The sequence below is a fragment of the Gymnodraco acuticeps genome, unplaced genomic scaffold (assembly GCF_902827175.1).
Source record: "Gymnodraco acuticeps unplaced genomic scaffold, fGymAcu1.1, whole genome shotgun sequence".
In the NCBI taxonomy this organism is placed as follows: Eukaryota; Metazoa; Chordata; class Actinopteri; order Perciformes; family Bathydraconidae; genus Gymnodraco; species Gymnodraco acuticeps.
Genome location: NW_022992269.1, coordinates 158,770 through 181,358, shown reverse-complemented (window position 1 = coordinate 181,358; position 22,589 = coordinate 158,770). Strand labels below are relative to the sequence as shown.

At 39.9% G+C, this 22,589-nt stretch overlaps 1 protein-coding gene and 1 long non-coding RNA gene across 2 annotated transcripts in view; one reads left to right on the top strand and one right to left on the bottom strand.

The window, feature by feature from the left end:
* Window positions 1–2,905: 2,905 nt before the first annotated feature.
* Window positions 2,906–4,986, bottom strand: LOC117540529. Its single transcript, XR_004568180.1, has 2 exons — window positions 4,497–4,986; window positions 2,906–3,316 (listed from the first exon to the last, which is right to left on the bottom strand). It is a non-coding gene; the product is annotated as an uncharacterized LOC117540529 (long non-coding RNA).
* A 7,078-nt stretch (window positions 4,987–12,064) lies between these two features.
* sgpp1 (sphingosine-1-phosphate phosphatase 1) overlaps window positions 12,065–22,589 on the top strand; it is a 30,511-nt gene continuing 19,986 nt past the window's right edge. The window contains exon 1 of the mRNA XM_034207259.1: window positions 12,065–12,910. Within this exon, the coding sequence (XP_034063150.1) occupies window positions 12,065–12,910 (846 nt within the window). The remainder of the gene's footprint in view (window positions 12,911–22,589) is intronic.

The window sequence follows — 22,589 nt, the reverse complement described above, 5'->3', positions numbered from 1 at the left end:
AGTTCTCAGAGCCTGGGGGGGAATTCAGAGTGTAAGGATTTCTAGTCAAAGGTAATATTTGGAATAGTTTAATCACTTATTGGAAAGAAATGGCACATGCATAACCTAGCCTATAACTTTAATTTAAAAGACATGACAGGAGAACCTGCGGTGAGAATAACACTGGGGATCATAAATTATATTATTTTTCTGATAAACAGTGATGACAATTAAAATACTAATTTGGATTTTTGTTATTGGCAATATTATTTTCGTTATTTTTACATCTCTAAACTGTTTTTTTTTTTTGTAAAACTGAATGAAGTGCATGTAAACAGCGCTCTATATGTGTCGGACAAGTATAAAGGAGAAGCTTGCTCTCCGCATTTTACGCACAGATTCTTCCGCAGCAGCAAAGCCTTCTTTAAACCAAAATGCAACATTACAAAAAATGTGCAAACAAATAAATGCTGACCGTGGGGAATGCAAGACCCGGATCCCGAGAAAAAACTGAGTAGGCGTGTGGACAAACTATAATTGGTTCCAAAAAACAGCGTGCATTCATTTATAATATAGGCTATGCATTCATATCCATTGCGCAGAGTAACTGCTATAATCTAAAATGACCAGAGTAGTTTTCAGACTTTTCTTTAGTTTATAAATCATTATTTTCCTATAGCCTAGGCCTAGTTTATAGTTAGTCAGCTTGGACGCAGAACGCGCACACATCTTCCTCCCCTCAAAAACTAAACAAGAAAAGCAATTTCAATATTTAATGTTAAAAGGAAAGTTGAATTAATATGATAGGCTACATTAGAAGGAGTAGCCATTTACAATAAATAAAGCTTCAACAATCAGAACGACACTCAGGGAGGCAGCCGCACAGAAGAACGTGCCCTGCAGGGAATTGTGCATCGTTGCCATGGTGCATAACTTGGCCCTAATTTTTTGCATTCTATGAAATTAGGCCCAGTCGCCATTTTGTTTTTGTAATGTTTTGGTCGTTTTTCGACGATATCTTGCAATTAAATAAAAAATAACTGTGTTTTAAAATCACTACACTCTTTATAAATACATTAAACACCTCTAGTGTTAAAAAAAAGCAGGTCTTATCCACAAATATGAATTTTAAACTGAAAAGACGTGAGTGAGTTTCTGCTTTCTCCAAATTGCATTTTGAGCAAAATAAATCCCAACATTCTATGAACTTTTCACCTTTAAACTAAACCAATCGCATTAATTTCCACACATAAACAGCTTTGTATGGTTTTAAGGGGATATATGAACAATTAAAAGGCTTAAAATATGTTTTGTAAACGTCTCTTTTTTTTTTTTTACTTTGAGTGTAGTTTCCCAACACGGCCTATTGCCAGCGGCAGGTGCTGCTCCTCCTCTGGGGGCCGGGGGTCTTGTTCAGCGTCTCCGGGTTTCCACAGCAGATTTGATAGTATTGTTTTTCAGAAGTTTTGTTTTCCAGCAGGTTGAATCTCAAAGAGTTTTCTCTCCACAGGTGAGTTTTGCAAAAGGTGTGCTCTGGTCAGAGTCCAAGTGCAAAGTGAGATCAGAGCGGTCAGCAGCTGCAGCCCCAACGTTCGGTTTCCATGACTATGACGCACGTACGTGAGCTAGAGAGGCCTTTTACCAAATCTCATAGTTGTTAAATATTGATTGTTAAATTAAAAGCTACTAGGATTTATTTTGTCCATGTAGCAGTAACTTTCAGTGCAGTACTTTATTTTCCTTGTAATAGTAGCCTAGCCGACAGCAGCTTCATCCCGTGTTTTATTTTTCTCTCTATGTTGCTCCTTTTTGTTTGTTTCTACCGCTTTCGTTAATTTTGGAAACGAATCAAATCTCTAATAATCTCAGTTTGTGTGGGATTGCCTTTTTTTTCTTCTGAATATTTCACTTAGGCTACTTACCAACCCGTTTCTGCAGTACAACACATCTGAAGTTGAATTGAACAGATGATTTAGGCCTAAATACAATAGGCTATGTTTCGTATGATGTGCAATATATATATTATTCTTTTATTAATCTCTAGCTTCATTATACATTTCTTAAAATGACTAGTCATGCTGGTTTAACCAAGCTGCTTAACGGGTTACTCTCAGTAAATCAATGGGAGGTAAAACACAAAGGAAACTATTGCAGGAATAACCTACCTGTAATTTGAGACATAGCCTACAACGTAACTAAGTACTTTTACTCTACCTACAGATTAAAAGTACTTGTATTTTACTTAGGTGCATAATATTTCGTACAAAAAACATTATATTGTATTCTGCACACTTGTCCCCCTGCATTATGTTCTTTGATGCCATAGCCCATGGATTCACCTCAGCCATCAAAAAATGATGTATTACTGCCATCTATTGAGCATTTACTGACATTTCAAGCCAACATGAGAAGTTCTTAAAACGACCCTGCTGAACGTGCTAAAGTGAGATTTTTCTTTATAATTTGCTGGTCATGCTAATTCGCTGTTTAATTCAACAAAAGATAATCTCTAACATTTTCGAATATATTTTATTGCCAAAGGAATGCAATGAAAATGTTGAAGGAAAACAAACTTGTGTTTATCAGACAAACAATAATTACTGAGGATAATTATAATACTCGTCATTGTGTGCTGTTTGCTCGGGGTTGTAAGATTATTTGTCTCTGTAAGACATGATTGGGTAATATTGGTAACATTATATGTATTTACTTTCCTTCATCCGCTACCCAAATAGTATTGTAGCTCTAAAAAGGCATACTCCAGCCTTCAGTGAAGTTATGTTTTAGGTTCTCAAAGCCAAGTAGAAATTGAGCTTGTTAAAGAGATGAGTCGACCAGGAGAGATTATATTATTTTGGGAGAAAATGTATCTTGAAAATGTGCAGCATCTCAACAAGCCTAAAAATAAATGCCAACTGCCAAATCAAAAGCTCCACGATTTATTTAAAAATGGATAATGGTGAGAATGTAAAAAGTAATGCACATAGCAAAAATCACACATCACCCATAGTGTAAAATTAATGAATTCCTGGAGTAATAATAGCAGCCATTGCAGAATGATTGGCCACATGTGGATGACTTCATTGATTAAACATAATGCCAGTCAGCCTGGACCCCAAGGTAAAGTTGGAGAAGCTGCTCCAGTCCGGCTTCCAGATTTCCGTTGCCAATCCAGATAACTTGTTGTGATATGGAGTGAAGGCAAGGAGCTTTGGTGAGGCTTCAAACTCAAACTGGAGATTAGGGGTGTGAGGTCTCTAGCTGTTCATAGGACGTGTTACTTCAACATCTTAGTAGCAATTATTTGTTCTTCCCCCAAACCTTTCAACACAATGACCTGAAAAGGGTGGAGAAAATGAAATCAGGGGACTTACATAACTTGCAAATCTAAATACTCTTTAGCTAAACAAAATAAAAAGTGAAACCTTGTTAATATGAAGCGAATGTACTAACTATTATTTGAAAAAGTAATAAATGAGATAAAAAAAATTAAAACAAAAAGACATTTCGGCCACCTCGGTTTTATGTCAAATTAACATGTAGTTTTGGTGAAAATGACTTTGTTAATTGACACAATAACGGAAACATGAATTAAAAGGTGTGATTCTCAACTTTTTACATCTTAACTATGAAGTGGCTGAGAGAAAAATGATACAGTAACTAAGTAAAACTGTTACAGCTTTCTAGCTTATTTCAAGAAAATAATTTAAACTTGAAGATACATGGCAAATCAATCAAACAGTGTTGTCTCTGCATCTCAGTTCACAAACCTTTAAAATACCATGAAAAAAGTCATTATCAGACTAATGAAAAGCTACACCACAAAGCTGAGAATTGACAGGGACAGCTCTGAGATACTGCTAAAGTTTAATTTAATATAATTGAAAATAGCACATTTCTGGACATTTACTAAATATATATATATATAAATCAATAATGTATTGTTTTTGTTATGGAAATAATTATCATAAGACGCCAATTTGTAACATACAGGACAAACCTCGATGTCTGTTTACCTTCTTTAAGGACACAGGCGGCTTAGCCAATAATGTTATTGTTCCCATTCTGTGACCGGTCAATACTGGGATACAGATGGTCTGTGTTGTGGGTACACTGGGACACTTCCTTCTCTGTATTTGTGGACTCCAAGGTAAAATCTTCGAGGTCATAAGTGTCCGAAGCAAGTAGCTCTGTGTTCCCACACTGTTTAGGCTATCTCCTCAAATATGTTGTTTACTCTCTGCGAAACCAGTTAGATGGGCTGGCAAGAGAGAGGCTCTCCAGAATTGACGTGGCAACTCTACCGTGGAGTCAGAACCTCTGACTCTTGGATTTGTGATGTGAATACTCTGGTACCAACTCCAAATAAATCACAGTGGTTTGACATCAAAGCTCCGACTCTTCCCGTGTCTCCTTCCTGAGTCGGTGACTCCACTGCATGCTACACAGAAGTTTCCTCTACAGTTTTTCACAGAGTTCAGCCACTACTAGTATAAATAATGCCAAGAAAAACGTACATAGAATTTATCGTCATTATCAAACTTCGCTTTGATTTCTTTGCCCAAATCATTGTCCGGTAGTTTGAGGTTATCTTTTGCTGCTCCGCCATCATCCATAAATCCCACAAAACCAGATTGGTCATCAATTTGAAGCAGCTAAATGGGCCATCAGGAAAAGAGTAAAAACAGTCTACTGTTAAAAAATTACGATTTTAGATGATGTAATTTTTTTTCCTGAGATATCATATATAACCAGTTAGGAGGGTGGCAAAGGCAACACATAAACAGAATGATAAGTTGAGGACACATAACACTTAGCGGATGTGACTGGGCCTTGTTAGTTGTCCAAACAGAGCAAAAACTTGTGTTCTAATCTGGAGTAAAATACTCTTGACGGAGGTTCATCAGGACGCAAAAGTTAGTGTGAACAATCAATTGGGAGTCTGACCAAACGCTGTGTGTGAGATAACTTATATCACAATAGACCCATTTTGATAAGACATTTGGGAGAATAGACAGACAGACAGACAGACAGACAGACAGACAGACAGACAGACAGACAGACAGACAGACAGACAGACAGACAGATAGACAGACAGATAGATAGACAGATAGATAGATAGATAGATAGATAGATAGATAGATTGATGTGCATCTGGACCCGGTAACGACATTACCTATTGACGCAGCAACCACTGTAAGTTATATTCTTGTTTAATTAGACTTCTCTGTTTCATTTATTCGACTCTGTATAAATTGTTATTGTAGCTTTAACGGCTAAATCGCGTTTGAGAGATTTTAAATCTCAGATCTGCTCAGGCGAAACCTGCTTTACAGGTCTCAGCACTCAAGCCTGCATTAATATAGGCACGGCCAGTCTACTGTCGCCCATCAGCTGTAGATAGTTAACTAATTAGAGGGCCGTGGCCCTACAGCTGTGTGAACTGAGCAATCGCGTCCATTTTTGGGTAGCTCTTTCCTGGAGCGTCAGCTTCAGCGTCAGACAGCCGAAGACTGACAAAGATATTGGAGTCCTGCGGGAATAAGACTGACAAAGACATTGGAGTCCTGCGGGAGTCACGAGGGAGGCAAAGAGGAGGCAAATCCTACTCTGATTGTGCTGGTGTCTTATTTATCTTTTCTTTAGTTTTCTAGCCCCGCATGCTATAATCATATGTATTTTCTCCATTCCTGTTCATGTGTCTTCTCGCAATTATCACTGGCCCCGTGTATCTCCTAATCGATATAACCGGCCTGCTCTCGTCTATCCCACGTGCTCCACTGAGATCCAACATCTAGTTTCAGGTGGCCTGTGGAACTGCCAGTCAGCTGTTCCTAAGGCTGACTTCATCTCTGGCTACGCCTCCCTGCAGTCTCTGGATTTCCTTGCTCTCACTGAGACCTGGATTACTCCATCCAACACATCCACCCCAGCAGCTCTCTCCACTGCATATTCCTTCTCCCATACACCCAGACCCACTGGCAGAGGAGGTGGCACTGGTCTCCTGCTATCTCCCAAATGGAGCTTTTCCCTCTTCAAGCTACCTAACTTCACTCCTTCCACCTTTGAATTCCATGCCGTCACAGTAACCCATCCTATACAGTTAACCATTGTTGTTCTCTACCGTCCACCAGGCGCCTTGGGGGACTTCTTGGAGGAATTAGATAATCTCCTCTCACTCATCCCTGAAACTGGCCCTCCCGCTGTACTTCTCGGAGACTTCAACCTCCAGACGGGGAAGATAGACGAACTAACATCCCTGTTAACCGCCTTTGCTTTCTCACTGTCTCCGTCCCCACCGACTCATAAAGCTGGCAATGTCCTTGATCTCATATTCTCAAGGAACTGCTCTACTTCTAACCTCTCTGTAAACCCGCTCCACACATCCGATCACTTCTTCATTTCATTCTCTCTATCCCTTTCCGAACATAACAAACTAATCTCTTCCCATCCTGCACTTGTCCGCCGTAACCTTCGCTCCCTCTCCCCCCCTACCTTTGCCTCGTCGGTGCTCTCAGCCCTCCCTTCCTCTGATTCGTTCCATCTCCTGCCTCCAAACTCTGCTGCAGAAACTCTCCTCTCTACTCTCTCATCCACTCTGGACTCGCTCTGTCCTCTCACATCTCGGCAGGCTCGTCAGTCCCCTCCTGCTCCCTGGCTAAATGATGCACTGTGTGCTAATAGAACCGTCCTTAGGGCAGCAGAGCGGAAACGGTGGAAATCCAAACACCGTGACGACCTCCTAACCTATCAAGCTCTCCTCTCCTCTTTCTCTGCTTCGATCTCTCAGGCAAAAAGCACTTTCTTTCAAGATAAGATCCAATCTTCCTATTCCAATCCTAAAAAACTATTTTCCATCTTCTCCACCCTCTTGGACCCTCCAAAAGCTCCTCCCCCCTCCTCACTTCTGTCAAGCGACTTTGTTACCCACTTTGAAAAAAAGGTTGATGATATTCGCTCTTCTTTTTCTGACTCACCTTTATTCACCGCTGGGTCACCAGACCCTCCTTCCACCAACACACTTACCTCCTTTTCCCCTCTCTCTCCAAGTGAGGTTCTTACCCTCATTACTTCTGCCCGCCCTACCACCTGTCCTCTGGACCCTATCCCTTCAAACCTCCTTCAGACTATCGCTCCTGATATTCTACCGTTTCTCACCCATTTCATCAACACTTCTCTAACTTCTGGTCACTTTCCAAACAGTCTCAAGGAGGCAAGAGTAAACCCTCTCCTAAAGAAACCCACTCTCAACCCGTCTGATGTTATAAACTACAGGCCTGTCTCTCTCCTCCCGTTCCTGTCTAAAACACTTGAACGCGCTGTCTTTAAACAACTCTCCTGTTATCTCAATCAGAACAACCTTCTGGATCCGCACCAGTCTGGTTTCAAGGCAGGTCACTCCACAGAAACTGCTCTCATTGCTGTCACGGAGGAACTGCACACTGCCAAAACTGCATCCCTCTCCTCTGTCATCATCCTATTGGACCTGTCTGCCGCATTCGACACGGTGAATCATCAGATCCTCCTTCGCACTCTCCAAAAACTTGGAGTTTCAGGCTCTGCACTTTCCCTCCTCACCTCATACCTGAAAGACCGTACCTACAGGGTGACTTGGAGAGGGTCTGAGTCCGACCCTTGTCAATTAACTACGGTTGTCCCTCAGGGCTCTGTTCTTGGTCCCCTCCTCTTCTCCGTGTACATAAACTCGCTCGGATCAGTCATTAGCCCGCATGGTTTTTCTTACCACTGCTACGCTGATGACACCCAATTAATTCTGTCCTTTCCCCGCTCAGAGACCCAGGTCGTTGCACGCATCTCTGCTTGTCTAGCTGACATCTCTCAGTGGATGTCTGCTCACCACCTCAAGCTCAACCTTGACAAGACTGAGCTGCTCTTCCTCCCGGGAAAAGATTGTCCCACTCTTGACCTAACAATCAACATCGGCACCTCAGTTGTTTCCCCGACTCAGACTGCAAGGAATCTGGGTGTGACCCTAGATAACAACCTGTCCTTCACTGCAAACATCGCTGCTACAACCCGTTGCTGCAGATACACGCTTTACAACATCAGGAAGATACGTCCCCAGCTGACTCAGAAAGCGACTCAGGTTCTGGTCCAGGCTCTCGTCATCTCACGCCTAGACTACTGCAACTCCCTCCTGGCTGGTCTACCTGCATGTGCCATCCGACCTCTGCAGCTCATCCAGAATGCAGCGGCTCGTCTGGTCTTCAACCTTCCTAAATTCTCCCACACCACTCCGCTCCTCCGCTCGCTTCACTGGCTTCCGGTAACTGCTAGAATCCACTTCAAGACACTGGTACTTGCTTACCATGCAGCGAATGGATCTGGCCCTTCCTACATCCAGGACATGGTTAAACCGTACACCCCAGCGCGTGCACTACGCTCTGCATCAGCCAAACGACTCGTTGCGCCCTCGCTGCGAGGGGGACCCAAGTTCCCATCGGCGAAAACACGTGGGTTTGCTGTCCTGGCTCCAAGATGGTGGAATGAGCTCCCCATTGACATCAGGACGGCAGATAGCTTGCACATCTTCTGGCGCAAACTGAAAACTCATCTCTTTCGACTCCACTTCGAGCGTTAGAACTACTAACGAAGCACTTTTATACTAATAAAGGACTGGCTTATCTAAAGCCAGTTGAGTAGCACTTGAAATGTTTGGCTATATGAAACCTGATGTACTTATATGATTCTGTTTTCTTCAAGGTTGTGTCTTCCTGGTCGAATGTACTTATTGTAAGTCGCTTTGGATAAAAGCGTCAGCTAAATGCAATGTAATGTAATGTAATGGATGGATGGATGGATCTGAATCTGGTGTATGCCAAGAACGTTTACATGGTACATACATGACCATTGTCCTGTACATATTTCACAAAATGTGCCAGTGTCTGCACATTATGGGATATGGCATTGAGGGATTGAACACAAAGAAAAGATTAATCAAATCTATTCTAAAATTTACAAGCACCAAATGAAGGGACTTCAGACCAGATGAAATGTGCTTGTGTCGTTTTAGTCAGACAGGAACTGCTGCATTCTGCACAATCTCTAGCTTAATTATACCTTTCTTAAGATGACCCGTCAGGCTGCCTAAACTAAGCTGCTTAAGTACTTTTACTCTAGTACTGCTACGTACAGATTAAAAGTACTTGTATTTTACTTAGGTGCATAGATATGTTGTACACAAAACATTGTATTGTATTCTGCACACTTGTCCCCCTGCATTATGTTCTTTGATGCCATAGCCCATATGATGCATTACTGACATCTATTGAGCATCTACATTTCAAGCCAGCATAGATGAGAAGTTCTTAAAATGACCCTGCTGAACGTGCAAAAGTGAGAGACTTGAAACAGGCTGTTGATGTTGTCTAATGGATTTGTATTGTTATTGTTGCTCATGTGAACCGTGATTGTATTCAGGGATTTGCAGACTGCAGGCCACTATTTTTTGACACACCTTGGCTAAGTTGCGGGAACATAAGTGCTGAATGCTCATGTCAGCTTTGTATGCTACCATGTGATTTATGAATTCTTGTTTGTAACATTCCCTGCTGGACTGTGTGAATTGTTTCAAGATCTTTTCTGAGTGCTGTTCCCACTGCCCGTGGGAAGACTGTTTCTCTGTCCTGTGTTTTGCATCACTCTGCTTCCCTCTGCTGGTGAAATAATTCAGTTTATGGCTCTTTCTAGTTAGTTAAAAGTTATTATGGTACTTTAAAATCAACATGTAGGATTTAGAAGCATTATACAAAGATTAAATGAAGTTTAATGGAGGCTTGTGTACAACAAATATAAATTAAATACAGATAGAATAGCCTACAGAGTAGTATAATATGTCTAGTATAAAAGTATTTGTTAGGAGAAGTTGTAATTGCCACCAGATACTGAGCTACAGCATTGTAATGTGTAACTTTTTGTATTAAAGGTTTATATAGTGCTTATAGAGCTACATTGTTTTTTTTAATTAAGTTTTCAGAATAAAAGGGGAACAAGTCCTTTCCTTTCTTTTAGTTAAGAAGTGAAAGAAGTTGTGTGGTTTAATAAAATAAAAATGGCTTCTTGGTTCTTTTCAGCTTAGTGCCTAATTTACTGCACCCAAATAATTGTTCATATTGATTTTCAGCACTATTGTCGTTTAAAGCTGAATTTCAGAGTGCAGAATGCCTTTACTTTGATATTACATTTAACTTTTTCTAACTGTTAGTCCTGGTTGTAACAGCAGCTGCTGTTGATATTGATACAGAAACTGAGTTTGTCTAAATTGTCATGTTATTTGGCACAAATTCCTTTGTTAAGCTGACTACTCTCCTGTATGACAAAGATGATTATTGATTCATCCTTCTTTAATTTCTCTGTCTGTGTTCTGAGTTTTCAGTCCTGGAGTCTCACTTGGTTTAAAAATGTACAACATGATAACAATCACTGGCCTACTATAGAAAAACAACAAGAGCAACAAACATACAACTATTTAAGAGAAGCATGCTATTTTAAAACAATAATTTATATTTTGATAAAAATGCATATTCCATATTTGAGATAAACTATTTAGAAAAAGGGCCAGCAAACAGTTTTTTCAGGTGATTGATTAGCAAATAAAGTGTGTAAGCTGAGAATGTCTTTATGGTTGTAATGTATCTTTACGTAGCAAAACATACCCAATACATGCATTTACACACTATCTTTCTATCTAAAGCTCAAACTAATATTGTTTTTATTTAGTGTTTAATTGTTAATGTTTGATTTTTTTGCATTCATTTCTAAGGTAAAGTGTAAATTGTGCCACAAATTAATAGGCTACACAGAAAGCGCGGTCACGTTACGTGGTGAGGTTTCGAGCACGTACATTTTGCGTGCGCGCCAAAACCAATGTTGCCTTCAGGTGCTCCTACAAAGCTCAAACTTTAGAGGCCAAGATGCCAAATGAAGTATCTAGATTAAAAACAATTCCCCAAGGAATGACATAATAATTTGAATGTATAAATCATTCTTAATAGTAAGATATTTTTGACATTACTTTAATGTTTACATTGTGTTGTTCTTCTCATTCATGCAGATGAAGTGGTCTGCAATTCATTTTGAATATATATTTTTTCATTTGAATACAGTTGTTATTCAGGGTTAACATACTAAGAGCAGGAGTCCAATCTCTCCAATGCACCCCACCTCTAAAATATGTTTCTGTTAATCTATTCAGTTAATTGTCAGATTATATTTGTTGTAAATTAAATGTTACAACATTGAGGTCTAAATATAAAATAGTCGAGTATAAAGACTTGGGTTTTAGGCTTATATTCTTATTATTCAATGAAATATTTCGAGATAATGAGATATGAGATAATTTAGTTTAGGATTGTTTTAATTGATTAATGTATGTAATAGTATATGGGTGTATTATAATTTGTTAAACAAAGAAAGGTTCGAAATATCAAGGTAAGGTAAATATCCAAAAGAAGAAGAAAATATTCAATAGCAGGCTTCTTATTCAATATAAAAAAACAAAATTAGGCATGTAAAAGAAGAATACTAAGATATTAAAAAGTACACAATAAGTTAGAATGAGGTATAAAATATAACAATCATTTACAAAAAAACAACAACAAAAAGAGGTAATTGTGGTAGACAGAGGTACAGTACTTTATTGATGCAATTAAAAGGTTAACCTATAAACCTCTCAAATTCCCAGGAAGAAAATTGAAATTGGACATTTCCGACAGCACCAGAAGGCACCAGTAAAACGCGCGTTCCCGTATAACTGTCAGGCTGCAGGTCAGGAACCACTCAGATAGCGGGTCATTGGACGCATCCGGACGCTGTTGAATAAGAACCGACCCGTTCGGTGTGTCCGTTATCGTATCAACGAATCAATTAATTACTTTTTCTTTCATTTAAACTACTAGTTGTGGTTTACAAACGGTCCGGGGTTCTCCTTCCATGATGCACGGGTAAGCTAGCTAACGTTAGCCACGGAGCTAACGTCCATGGTCCAGTGTCTGTGCGGGGAGAAAGTAGCGGAGTCTGCGTTCCTTTTTTTAGGGTGGCTGGGGGCGAGTAATTGGGAGTAAACATGGAGAAAAGTAATCGTTTTGTAGAGCTGTACTATTATCTCCAAGACCCCCATCTTGTCGCTCGATTTCAGCGCTTTTGTGGGGTACACGGGACGTTTTCGAAGACCGTCTCTAGCAAGGAAGCAGACCGGACTCAGTCGCACAACAACGGGGCTTGCCATCGTCCCATCACTGGGGGAAATGAGAGTGAAAACATGGCCGGTTTCGGAGGAGCTGGGGAAGGAGAAACAGCAGGACTGGGTGTTCGGAAGAGGGTGAAAAACAGAGGGGAGGAAAGTGAAAATCCTGCCCAGAATGGAGCATCTGTGTCTGCAACAGACTCCGGGGGAGAAACGGTTGCTGTCTGCAATAACGGTCGTAGTCTCCAATGCGCTACAACCATAAGTCACAGCGCTGCACAGCATGTATTTTCAGCGGCAAACGAAGAGAGGGAGACGGGGAAAGATAGTGACGACCCCCTATCTAGCAGCACGGTAAAACCCCTCCGTAAAAACTCTCTAACAGGCGACGTGGGTCAGGAGTTCCTCATCGGGAACCGGTTCCTGTACTACATGTTCACCTTCGCAACCGAGATGGGTAACGAGCTGTTCTACATCATCTTCTTCCCCTTCGTTATGTGGAACATGGACGCCTTAGTGAGCAGGAGGCTGATCATGGTGTGGGTCTGGGTCATGTACCTGGGTCAGTGCACCAAGGATGTGATCGGCTGGTCCCGACCCGCCTCACCACCTGTGGTCAAGGTGGAGATGTTTTACAACTCTGAGTACAGCATGCCGTCCACACACGCCATGTCGGGCACTGCCATCCCCTTCTCCCTGTTCTTCATGACCTACTGCCGGTGGGAGGTACAGTAAATCAATTTTTGATGTGTGTAAAGAGTTATATAATGTGTCAAATGTGAAGGGCGTCTGCAGCAGAGAAGGGGAAGTGTATAGGAACTGATTCTTCCAAAGAAGAAATTTGGCGAAAGTTCCTCATGTGATGTTTCACCATTTCTCTTTATTTGCATATACAGAAACACGAGCGACATAAATACTGCAATCATCTCTACACAGTCACACTTCGTCAGTAAGTGTAGTTCAATGATAGAGCAGCAGAAGAGGCTAGTACCTTAATCATACTTGCATAAAAACACAATAACTAAATTGTCCCATTGGCACTGTTCTAGAAATACACAACAGACAAAACGTTTTTTAGAAATATCCCTCTAAATATATAGTTAGGTCACAGATTAAAGAGTTTAGTCAAGACAAAAGAGGATATAATGAAAAGTACAAACACCACTTGGCACATATTTATTTCAAAAGCATCTAACTACAGTCTCCAAAAGTAAATACAATTGAAACAACATCTCTAAAACAGTTTTACCAGTAACTGGCAATCTGGAAAACAAAAATATTTTGTAAACATAACCCACATTTAAATTGTTGTATTAACCACATTTAAACGAAATACAACACAAAAATTCAGCATATTAGTCTCTTAGTCATTTAAATCCGGAAGTGAGTTAGCATTTTACCACTACCGGTTCCCTCGTCTCAGAGTCAATGGGACTTCTCCATAGGATGTTGGAAAATAGCTCGAAATAAAGTCTGTGGTTGACACACATTTTAAGAGACGGATCACGTTTTGTTCTACAACATTAAATACATCAGCAGTGACCCCACTGGTGATTTTTGAAGAGTTTACGTGTCTGAAAAACGATGGTTGTTGTGTGGCTGAATAGGACGACAGAAGTTGTCGAGGACGTTGTACGTCATTACACCGAACACGTAAACACTCCCGCTAAGTTTGTTTGCCCTGTTCTGCTTGAAAGCAAATACCTGCCTCCTGCAAACTGTTAAAACAAACGCTTCAACTTGTACAATTTTGAATCTGTATGTTTGAATATCGATCTTAAGTTGGCGTGACGTTGAAATTGTGCAACCCTGCTGCACTCGGCTGTAGTTCGGTTATAGCATAAAGTTAGCATTTTGCTTCTGGCGATTAGATTTATGATTATAAAAGTAGGGTAGACATGTGGATATTATCCGGCTGAACAAAACGTGCTGCTCAAACAGGTTCGTTTTCCACAGAGCTTATTTCGAGCTATTTTCCAAAATCTTATAGAGAAATCCCATTGCTTTGTTGTCGAGGGAACCCATGCGCAGCTTATTTCTGGGTAAATACATCATCCCTGCACCACTCTATACTCCCCACATTGCTAGAAGGAAATTGCGTTTCCTCACTGCCTTGCTTAAGGACACAGTAATTTAATTTGGTAATTTGAGCTCAAAACTCGTGTTCAACTTGTACAAATGGACCCCCTGCAATGCTACAACAACACAAGAACACATCTGGTGGCAACTCGTGATACAGGATCACTGAGAGCTTGCCCTCTGAATCACATCATTAAGAATTAATGTGTGGTCGGCCGAGCGGATACAGTGACAGGAGGTAATGGCCTTGGCGGCTGCTCAGATGTGAACATATTTGTTGACTCTTATTGAGTCTTAAATAGTGGTGCACGATAATTATCGGCCCGATAATTATCGGTCCGATATTAGGAATTATGACGTCATCCCGATAAACCCGATAACAGTATTAATAACCCCGATAATATACAATATATTTTTTGGGTAAAAAAAAAGAAAAAATACTGCGGTGTGGGTGGATTGGGATGAGGGGCGCTTGTTTTTCACTCGGCTCCTCCCGTTTTGCCAGTACTGTGGTATTAGTGGTTTAGGAAGAGGGGAGTTCTTCACAAATCCAGCGCTCCCTAACTCATGCCTGGCTGTGACGTAAATGGTGTGCGGCCGTGAAGCCAGGACAGTAAACAAACATGTCGCCGGTAGTATGGGACTATTTCAAAGTTTCAGAGTTAGATAGTTCGCTTGCTATTTGTATTAACAAATGCAATGCAGAAGTTCCACGAGGAGGGAAAAAGGCAACGAGCTATAATACTTCCAACCTGATTTGTCACCTGAAACATCGCCATCGCTACGATGGTGTGTTAAAAGCGTACGAAGACGCCTGCGCTGCTAAACTAGCGGCGAATCCAAAGCCAGCTGCAAAGGCACCGGGGCTTTTACCTATCGACGAGGCTTTTGAAAAAGGCAAGAAGTTTGCCAGAGACGACCCCAGGGCTAAAACGATCTCTAACTTCATTATAGAAATGATGGCGCTTGACGAGAGTCAAAACTGTTCTTGGCTTTGTTTTGTTCATAGTAGTAATGCTCATGTCATTTGCTCACTACTAGTCTTTTTTTTACCACCAGGTGTGCAAAAACTACAGGTACATTTAATATATATTATATTATTATCGGTATCGGTCTTGAGAAGCAGGAAGTTATCGGTATCGGTTTCAAAAAACCAATATCGTGCATCCCTAGTCTTAAATGCTTGTAGAACAGCGACATCAAGCTCATTGTTGGTACAACGAGACTAAAAGCCAAACTATGACGCCAAAATGCTAATTACAAAGAAGGAAAGCATGTTTTTATGTAAACAAATGTAGAGACCGGATAAACAGAGATTTTAACAATTTTAATTATAAAGTAAATTAATCAAGTCATATTTTAGATTTTTTGTTTTAACGTTAATTGGTCCTAGCTTCTCAAATGTAAATACTTAGTGTTTTTATTATAGAATAAGATCATAAATAGACATAAAGGTAAAAACAAAGACAACAACATTGAACTATTATGTACAGATATAATGTGCCTGTTGCATTATGGATATGAGTATACATACACATTGTACTTGGATTGATATTTAAAAAGCACACTAATTATATTTTGTAGTTTTTGTCAGTCAATCAAGCCATTTGGGTTGTCGTGGTGGATATTGTTTACTACTTTCTGACATTTTATAGGAGAACAAATATTATTTAGCCAAATGTTGATGCCATTTTGCCTGAATGTTGTGGTGGCATTAAGCATGTTAACAGCTCAGAAAGTAATGCTTATCCTTCTAACATGTGTGGCTACAAATTAAAACAAACGTTCACCTCTTCCTCAACTTTGGCCAGGTTCATAAAACCTTATTGAAATTTCCCAAAGCATTGAAACAACACACAGTCAGGAGTTTTTTGTTTTAACAGGCCCTTCTCTGTTGTTCTTTTCTTAATCTCCTCCTATTCACTCAGGAGGGACAACACTCCATTGTCTGTACAAGCCAACAGAAAGTCTGTTTAGTTCACCTCCATTGTCTCACTGTGCATCCACTGTGAGGACACGTTCAACAAACTGCAGGAAGCCCATTTGACTTTCATAGAACTGAAGGACGAGGAAAACTATTCGTGGATGCTTATCACGCACCTCAAACTTTATGTCAGATTTATGGAACATTAAGTTGATTTATCGTTATGGCAGGAAATGAATCATTAAATATAGTTTGAGTCATTTTTGAGAAAAACACACCATATATTTGCTAGTTTCACCCACTTAAATATCATCTTTTTTTCTATTTATCATTATAAATACAACATTGAGTTTATTAGACAAATGAAATACTTGAATCCGTCATCTTGTGCTCTGGGAAATGTTAATGAACACTTATACAGACAAACAAATTGATTAGAATTAGTATATTTGTCACAACAGCATACAAAACAGTAATTCTAAACATGTATTCCTATAATGCTCTGTCATACTCTCTCAAATGCATGGCTTTCAGCAGTAATTATTCTATTGTGTTGGGGGGGGAAAGCCCACAGTTTTAAAAGGAAAACTGTGGGTGATCCATGTATTGTATAGTTTGAATCACACCAGGCGAGAGTAAGGGTGAGATTGATTTACGACCCTCTGCCTCCCCATGTGTCTGCCATAGCAGGAGATAAGAGAGTCAAACTCTGACCTCCAAGTGTGGGGATTCAAGATAAGACTGAAATAGTGTCTGTATATCTCTCCTTTCTGCCAACAGCTCTTTCTCTACTCGTCAGACACCGTGTATGACATTTGAGCTAAACTCCAAATAATCTGTTCATGTCATTGTTGAACACCAAACAATCTATATTCAAAGTCTGACCATTCAAACTGCTGACCTTATTGTGTGGAACATCAGTAACAGCCTGACGCATTTACTCTCACATGTTTAGCTTTACCCTCACTAGAATTAAGAAAATATGACCTACAATATGACGATTACCTCAACGAACACTGACAGAACTGAACGTCTGGGTTTTTCTCATGATTTGTGTACTTGGTCTTCTTTGCGAATAATTTCACAGATTGTTCCTTTAAAGTGCCAACACTGATTACATATTGGTTGATAGTCCAATACGTATAGTTTTGGACCACACATCAGTTCATAGTTTTTAACAAAAATAAAAGCCTACTAAACAAATTCTAGCTTTGTGTTTTTCTTACATTGACGAGACTTAAACATTATAATTTCAATGGTTCAAATGTACTGTGAAGAACATTGACATTCATTTTTTTCCCCATAATCTTCCTTCTTTATAGAGTGCCACAGTGACGCATCCTAAAACCCGGAAGTAAGTTAGCATTTTACCACTTCCGGTTCCTTCGACAAAAACCAATGCAATTTCTCCATAGGATTTTGGAAAATAGCTCGAAATATATATATATATATATATATTTTTTTTATAATTTTCTAATCATAAATCGAATCGATAGATTTATGATTCAAAATTATAAAAGTAGGGTAGACATGTGGATATTATCCGGCTGAACAAAACGTGATCTGTCTCTTCAATGTGTGTCAACCACAGACCTTATTTCGAGCTATTTTCCAAAATCCTATGGAGAAATTGCGTTGCTTTTTTGTCGAAGGAACCGGAAGGAGTTTACTTCCGGGTTTTAGGACGCGTCACTGTGGCCCTTTATTAGGGATGGGTACCGAGCCCCGGTATTAAACGGGCCCCGGGGCTGAATTATTAAAGACCGTGGTACCGTTAAGCTCTGACGTTAGCGGTCTTTTTATCGGTACTGGAGGCATGTACAAAATATATGTCATGTGTATTATTGCTACACAAACATTATATTGCAGTTTTAGTGTCGCCAACTCCGTTTCTAATACGCAAAAAGACTGCAAAATGCGTCTGATTATTTTTAGTATTTTTGATCTCTCTCCCCCGCCTGCTTGCGAGGGGGCGGGGCAGTTTACACACACGCTCTGCTAGATGCAGCAACACACACACACACACGGAGGAGATGGCGGAGAGAACGCGCTCCGAGGTGTGGTTAAACTTTACCCGTCTCAATACTCGTTGCCTAAAGTGCAATAAGAGTTTAGCATGTAAGGGCGGTAACACGAGCAATTTGTCTAAACATCTTGCAAAAGTGCACCACATTCAGACGGAGAAATGCACCGGGTTCGACCGTCTTTCTAGCAGCTCTGCAGCCCCATCCACGAGTAACGTTTCCACGTCAGGTGTTATGTATGCTAGCAGCAACACAAAGAGTTAACTAAATTATACTAACATGGGTTAATGATTAGAGGTAACTGAGTTATTTATTTTGTTAAAGTTTCAGCTATTCTGTTTACAGTTCTGTCATCAGGTTATTTAATACGATTTGTTAAAACGTTGTTTCTTTTGATGTGAAATATTATGTATTTAATTTAAATAAAAAGCAATGTTAATTTTGTTCACAATTTGTTTAGTTAGTTTATCTTATTTTTTTCCTCCAAAAGAACCGATAAAAGTACCGTTAAAAGACCGGACCGATAAGCGGTATCGATAAAAGTAGTAGTACCGTTAAAACCTTAACGATCCCTACACTCTATAAGGTGTTGTTGTCCAATTTGTTTGTCGTCGTTGACGTCACTTTCCCACTGTCTTACTTAGCTGAAGAACCTGAGAAGACGTTTGTGTTTGGCAGTGCACACCAGCAGACAGACTTGACTAAGCTTGTTCATGAATCATTATGAAGCTTATATAGGAATTATTGTCGGATTCATCAATGGCTTCTTATTTATCCAGAAATCACCCAAAGTTCTAGCGTGGTTCCCATGGAAAGAAATCGCCAAGTGATTTAGTCAATGTTAGACAATGCCACTTGGTGAACATTAGGTATTAGAAGTATTTTCTACTGCTCTTACTAGCTGTTGCATACTATCAATCTCCACCTTGTCTTGAGCACATTTGAACTCCATGCCAACACATGGCGTTTGGTACTAACATGTCAGAGGATGGAGGTGATGTTTCCCTGTATTTCTGGGGTTTAGTTTACCAAGGAATATAATAGATTATCTGTGCTTTGGATAAAAGCGTCAGCTAAATGTAATGTAATGTGCAAAGTATTTCGGGCATCCATATCACAAAATTGCTAACTTGAACCAAGAGTAATTGATTGCAGATTGCTGGGTTTGTCCTTAACTCCCCTCCTGCTTGCCGTAGCTGTTCTGTAAGCTGCTGTATCGCCGCTCAGCTGACTTGTCTCAGCAGAGCAGGAATGTTTGGATTTGGATTTGGTCCTCCTCCCATCGCACCACCCTCCTCCAGCTCATACAGTAACAAGAGCCAGATGTCCCTCTCTATGGAATAAACTAGTAAGATGGAAATTAAAGGCAGCAACGAGGGACACAACAGAAAAGAGCAGTTCAAGGAGAAGACAGTAGAGATTAGAAGAAATGAGACAATAGTCAGAATCAGAATATCTTTATTCGTCCCACACAGCGCAAATTACAAGAGATGGAGAGAAGAGGGGATTAAGACAGAAAAGTGAGGAAGAAAGAAAAACTACATTAAAGGACAAAGAGATGGAGATAAGAGGAGAGGATGGAGAGCAGATTAGATCAGCATAAAAATGGGACAAATATGAAAAAGAGATACGAGATTATAAGAGTTACTGGACGGAAAAGGATTATAAATCCTCGTGATGTCCTCCAGTAGATCCAGAGCAGTTAACATTATGGTAAACAGGCTTTGTGTGAGACTTCCTCCCTTGAGCGGGAACATTAGGTGGGAACATTACATATTTTTCCTGAACGCAATGACCATAACAGTATAGCGTTTCCTAACTCCAAACACGAGGTTTACAATGTGTTTTTCAATGGGGAGTATCAAACTCAAATCTCTTCTGTTGCATTCAAAAGGAGTTGCGTTACCGAAGAGTGAGGCACTTTTGCTTGACAGTTTAGAAGAGGCCTTCTGCATAATTATTACTTATACTTTTGACTATTCAATTACATTTATGCTAGTAATATTTCTCTACATTTACATGAAAAGGGTACTTTTCCTTATAACGTAGTAGGACTGTCACATTTCTATTCTAAATCAATATGTATCACTCAAATTAAACATATCTTATAAATAAATAAAGTTATTAGGGACTTTCAACACAAGACGTATACTCACAACTTAAGGTTTGTGCGTAACCCCAACAAATTGACATCTTGCCAGTGTTGAACGCCAAACACAGCGCACCCCGGGAGTCAATACAGTCAATAAGCATAGTGCAGCAAACCACAACCACACGAAAAACAACAACAACAACAACCAGCTGGCTGCGTCCAACATAGCTTTACAGCTATTTCACAGACTTAAAGACGGCTGTTTCTCTGCCAATACCTTCCTCTGACATGACCTCATTTTGGAAACAGGCCTCAGTTTATAATTGACGCTTTGAATGGACGCCTGGTGTTTAGAGAGACAGCTGTAGAGAGGGTCTCAGAGGAATCTTCTTACTGTAACTAGACAATAACACATTGGAGGCACTGTGAGTTTATCATCTTACTTGCAGAGTTTTGATATAAAATAGGTGAAATGTAACTGCTACATTATTTGAGAGAATATGATAATTAAGCTCTTGTTATTTATTTGTCACAAAGTAAAATCTATCTAATATTATAGGATTTCAATTATTTGACACAATGTAGGTTTAAAAGGAATATGATTTGTAATTTTCAGTAAACCATTTAATACTGAGTTAATGCTTTCTTGATCAATGCATTATTACATTTCACCAATTATTTTGTCTTATGTGTTTATGGAACATATGAAGTCTTAAATATTATCCGTATTTGCAGCTACTAGCTGTTAGTACTCTTGAGTTCCTTATCCTATTCAATAAGCACCCAGCTCCATTCATCTGATGAGTCATTTCCCCTGAAGGCTGGAGGTGTGGGAGTCCCAGTGTTGCTTTGGGATTTGTCATTCTGGTGTGTGAGGAAATCTGAGCTCTCTCAGCAACAATGAGGAGAACAAAAGGCTTTTAACAAGTTTGCAAACCTCAGCAGCTTTCATCTGTCGTCTCGTTCTCCCTCAACTGTCACTCGTTTTCTTTTTTTCTTTCTGGCTGCATTTATACGGCAAACCTGCATGCTGGTGCTCATATCCAGCTTTATTTTAGTCCGTGACCATAAATTAATAAACCGATTAGTCCATGGATAGATCATTTTTATTATCAGGAAACTATTTTGATTTTGTGAATAATATTTGTATAATTATTCAGGCCTTAATTCCAATTGTAAGTGTTTTGAGAGCCTGAAAGATGATATCTTCTGGTTTTGGACTGTCGAACAGAGAAAGCATGAAAGTCACCCAAAGCTGCGAGACGTTATCACAAGCCGACTACTGACAAAATAATACATTGAGGCAGAAATGTAAAAATGTTTCTGTTATGAACATAATCTAGTTAGAGCCTTGGTGTGAATCCTTGAGGTCTAACCATAGACTGTATATATAAATGGACGTAGTGTCCGTGACGTCACCCATAGGATTCTGCAGAGTTGCCGTGAAGCCCTTAGTAGGCGGAGTCGGCCACTAACGGCTCGACTGTGACGTCAGAGTCTAATCCCGCCTTTTCCAAATAAGGGCAAAGAGGCGGAGCCGAGGCGGGACCTGCTGCCTCCGAACTGGAAGTAAACAGAGCTAGCTCAGGCTAAGAAGCTAAGCTAACATGAAATACATGCATACCAAGTTACTGCTAACAGTGTAATTCCCCTATATAAACGTTACATTCATAATCAAATGAGACAATCTGCAAGAGAATTAGCTATATTTTGTTATTCTTAATGCTGGGATGGGAACGATTAATCGAATATTCGAAATGATTCAGGTGTTCGAATAATTATTCATGTATGAGTCATGAATATTTTTATTTTTTTTATTTTTTAATAAAAAAATTTTTGGGAGTGATGCCTAAGTTGATTACATATTATCAAATTGAATAATTCAATGTATATATATATATACACGACTGTGCCATAGCTAAATGTGTTAGGTGACGTCTAAAGGTGTGTTTTGCTCCGCTCACCGGTCCCTCACAGCGGGCAGAGCTGCAGGTGCTGATCTCTCTCTCTCTCTCGTGTCCGGTTATACTTCACCATAGCCGCGGGAAGTCATTTTGCTCAGGGGGTGCTGCCAAAAGTGGGGAGGGAGCCGCTTAAAAAAAAAAAAAAAAGGCGGTGCCGGGCCGGGCCCAGTTGTCAGCGATACGAGCCGCATACATTGTTTGTTAAAGGCGAGACACGGCAGGCAAAAACATAGTTTTTCATGCACTGGTCAATTTTGAGATGTTGTGCTATTTTGATTCCATAACATGTTTTCTTTCAGGCTTTTGGAAAGAAAACGTACAA